At 33.5% G+C, this 3463-nt stretch overlaps 1 protein-coding gene across 1 annotated transcript in view; it reads left to right on the forward strand.

Annotated features, from left to right (window-relative positions):
* Positions 1-667: 667 nt before the first annotated feature.
* Positions 668-3463, forward strand: part of LOC111376754 (conserved oligomeric Golgi complex subunit 6-like) — a 10081-nt gene continuing 7285 nt past the window's right edge. Inside the window, exon 1 of the mRNA XM_022999728.1 lies at positions 668-1030. Within this exon, the coding sequence (XP_022855496.1) occupies positions 809-1030 (222 nt within the window). The 5' untranslated portion in view covers positions 668-808. The remainder of the gene's footprint in view (positions 1031-3463) is intronic.

Genomic DNA, 3463 nt, shown 5'->3' on the forward strand with positions numbered 1-3463 from the left:
CATATAAGTTACTTATCTTTTACTCCTGTTTAGTTAAAACTATATCTTTAGTAAATTTTGATGAAATGTACGATTAAAAAAGGGATAAAAGTTGTGCGTTTTATAAGATGTGGATAAAAACAATTTTAAGGAAAAATGATAGGGCCAATTAAGGGCGTAATTTGGTGCAATCACATCGTCCAACTTCATTTTGTTTACAGATTCATCATCAATTTGGTACAATCGAATGGCCTAAATTTGATTTGCTTGGCGAATTTGGTCATTATCCAAATTGCTTCTTCAATTTCACATATTGACTTTAATATTAAAACTAATGTACGAATATTATAGTTCACCTAACACAAAATGTACATCACCTTTTCTTAAAAATTTATATAAAATAAAAACATGTTTTTTTACATGTATGCTATTCATAAGTATTAATGTTGATGTCATCATATTTCATTAGTAAAAGTAATGGAAAAAGTGACTAGATCCACAATAAAATCAAACTTTAGTGAGTCAATTGAACCAAATTAAAGATGAATGACTAGATCGATAAGTAAATCAAAAATTTATAGTTTAATTGCACAAAATTAAAGATGAATGACCTAGACACACTATTGTTCAAAGTTGGGTGACCAAAGTGCATTTTGCCCGTTAATACACTAATCTGATCTCAAGCTGTAACATTGGTTTCAGATCTTCCTCCATTGCTATCAAACTCAACACGAAACCAATTCAGATTCAAATAGGGAAAGTTTCTATACTTGCATGTAACCATACATCATCACTGTATTCAGAGAGAGAGAGAGAGAGAGAGAGAGAGATGGGGACATTCACGGCACTGGCGCCGGGCTTATCACGGAAGCTGAAGAAGGTGTTGGAGACGCGTACGGACATCCCCGATCTACTCGCCTCCCTCAATACCCTCTCCAGTTTCTATACGGACAATACCCCTCATTCCCGCCGTAATCTCCGATCTACCGTTGAAAAGCGCGCCCTCTCTATCAATGAAGAGTTCCTTCTCGCGTCCGCTACCGCCCAACAGGTAAATTCGTAATAATTCAACCGATTGAGATCAAGGGGTACAGTCACTGATTCGCAATGTACTATTATTGTTGCTTCGTGCTTTGATCTGATGCTAAATAATACCATTATTCGGCATTTTGATAAAATGTATTGTTTTTCACTATCACTATACTGATAAAATGCATATGCGGTTTTACTGTCGTGCTTTTGTTGAGTGTATCTTGGTCTGGTGTCTTGGTAAATTGTAACGTATTGTTTGTGAACATTCCCAATGTTAATAGCACCGATGAGTGCACAAAAATAAGTTTTCGATGTTTTCACAAACTTGTATCAAACCCAGACACACGTTCTGTTAAATGCACGGGCAAATAGGTACAACTCTATGTTTGAAGTAAAAGTCCTGGGCTTTATGCAAGGCTGGCTACTTGAAAAGATGTCAGTTGAGTAATTATGAAGAGGATATGTGAAGAGTGAAAGAGGGATGTTTGATGAGGGGAAGGAACAATCAAGCAGAGGTAGTTATATTTTTTAAATTGTTTTCTCAAGGACAAATGACATTCAGCTGGGAAGTCTTCCGTTAGGTTGACAGTGAAGGATTTTAAGTAATTTAATTTCTACTCAGCTTGGGTCATTTACCACCTATTGAGGCATAAATGCTAGCTGATAGAAATAACACACAAATCTTTTTATAAAAGACCATGCTAGTCAAGTCTAAGATGCGGGAATTTCAATGTGCTGGAAAGCATAAGTGCCAGTTTGGCATGACTTTTAAAAAGTCTAAATGAGCTTTTGAGATCCCAATGTTGCTTTTCAACCCACTTGGTTAATTTTATGAAGGTGCTTCTGGTAATTGGTAGAGTTTTTAGATGAAGTCATATTGGACCGGTTTCCTTCAAAAGCTTTTTTATAAGAAGCAAAAGCAAAAGTGAATGGGCCCAAAGTTTGGAAGTAGGGAGGACTTGTAAAGATTAAAGGAGAACACTCTCCATTGTGAGTTTTCATTTGTCTAGTGTTCTAATTCCATATCCTTTTCACCACCTCGCTTGGTATGTGTACCAGCTAGCATCTTGGTTTACTTTTTTGCATGTTATAATTCAGTAGTTGTGAATCTCCTACATGAATCTGAGTATAATATTTGTAATTATGTGTTCAAGAAGTATAATTATATATCATGAAGTACATTGTAAAAATATATGTTCAATGCGTGGTAATAACATCAGGAAAAGTTATAGCAGTATGAATATTTCAATTTAAAAAAAAAAAAAATTGTAACACGAAATAACCCTATTAAAAGGAATAAGCATATTAATAAATTCAAATGAATGAGAAAAATAAAAAATTACACTGAACTGCTGCTTTAAGATATGGATAGAAATAATCGATAAGGTAGAACACATAAATAAATACAAAATGAGTTATTATTTATCAGGACTAGAATATCAAGAACAAGACACATCTCTTGAAAATATATTAAGCCCCCCGTTTGTTTCCCATTAAAATAAAAAATATGATCGTTATCCGTTACATCAAACCACCAAATTTCAATTTTTATTTCTTGTGTGCGTAACGGCTATATTTTTCATTCTTATTTTTACAAAAATGGAAAACGAACGGGCCTAAATATTAGAAAATATATATTTAAAAAAAAGTTCAAATTATTTCATCTAGCATTGAGATTGTCTATCACCATTTATTATCACCTAGTATCAACAGGTGCTACTAAGACAGTCTTATATTTAACCTGGGATGTTATTCAAATATGAAGATAGTGATGCAAGATAAACCAACTTGTGCTATTGGTAAGGTATGAGATTTGAACAACACACTATTTACTGTGCAGTGTAAAATGCCTCGACCCCAGATGTTATATACTTGTACTAGGTATTTCTATTGCTGTACCTTCTAGGACCGGACAAAATTACCGAACCGAATCGATCGAACCGAACCCAAACCGAATCGAGCGGTTCTTAAGTTAAATACCTGAACGGGTAACTGAATCGAGAACCGACGGGCTTAGTTCGATTTTAGATTCTAGATCAAGAACTGAAGAACCGAATCTCCCTAATTTTTTTAATTAATTAATTTTAAATAGGCCAAATTATTTTATTTTACTAAATATATTTGCTAACTAATTAATTTAGTTCAAACCAAAAAATATGATTTTCCTTTTTCTAATTTTCAGTTCAAAGCCAACTTATTCAAATTAACCTAAGTTTTTATTCAAATTTGTTACTCTATCGTAGTGTCGTTTCTACTGTTCTGGAGAAATCGAATTAAAACTTGACAACGCCTCTCTTAATTATTTTGAGCTCGCTATCTTCCTCTTCCTGTGATTTTAACAATCAAATCTACGAAGAACTCAGCAAAAAGAGATGCGAAAGACACATAAGATAGGACTACATTATTTTATAAGAGTTAAGATTGAACATATCATTAGTTGAATTAATGTAAC

The sequence above is a fragment of the Olea europaea genome, unplaced genomic scaffold, assembly GCF_002742605.1.
Source record: "Olea europaea var. sylvestris unplaced genomic scaffold, O_europaea_v1 scaffold156, whole genome shotgun sequence".
NCBI lineage: Eukaryota > Viridiplantae > Streptophyta > Magnoliopsida > Lamiales > Oleaceae > Olea > Olea europaea.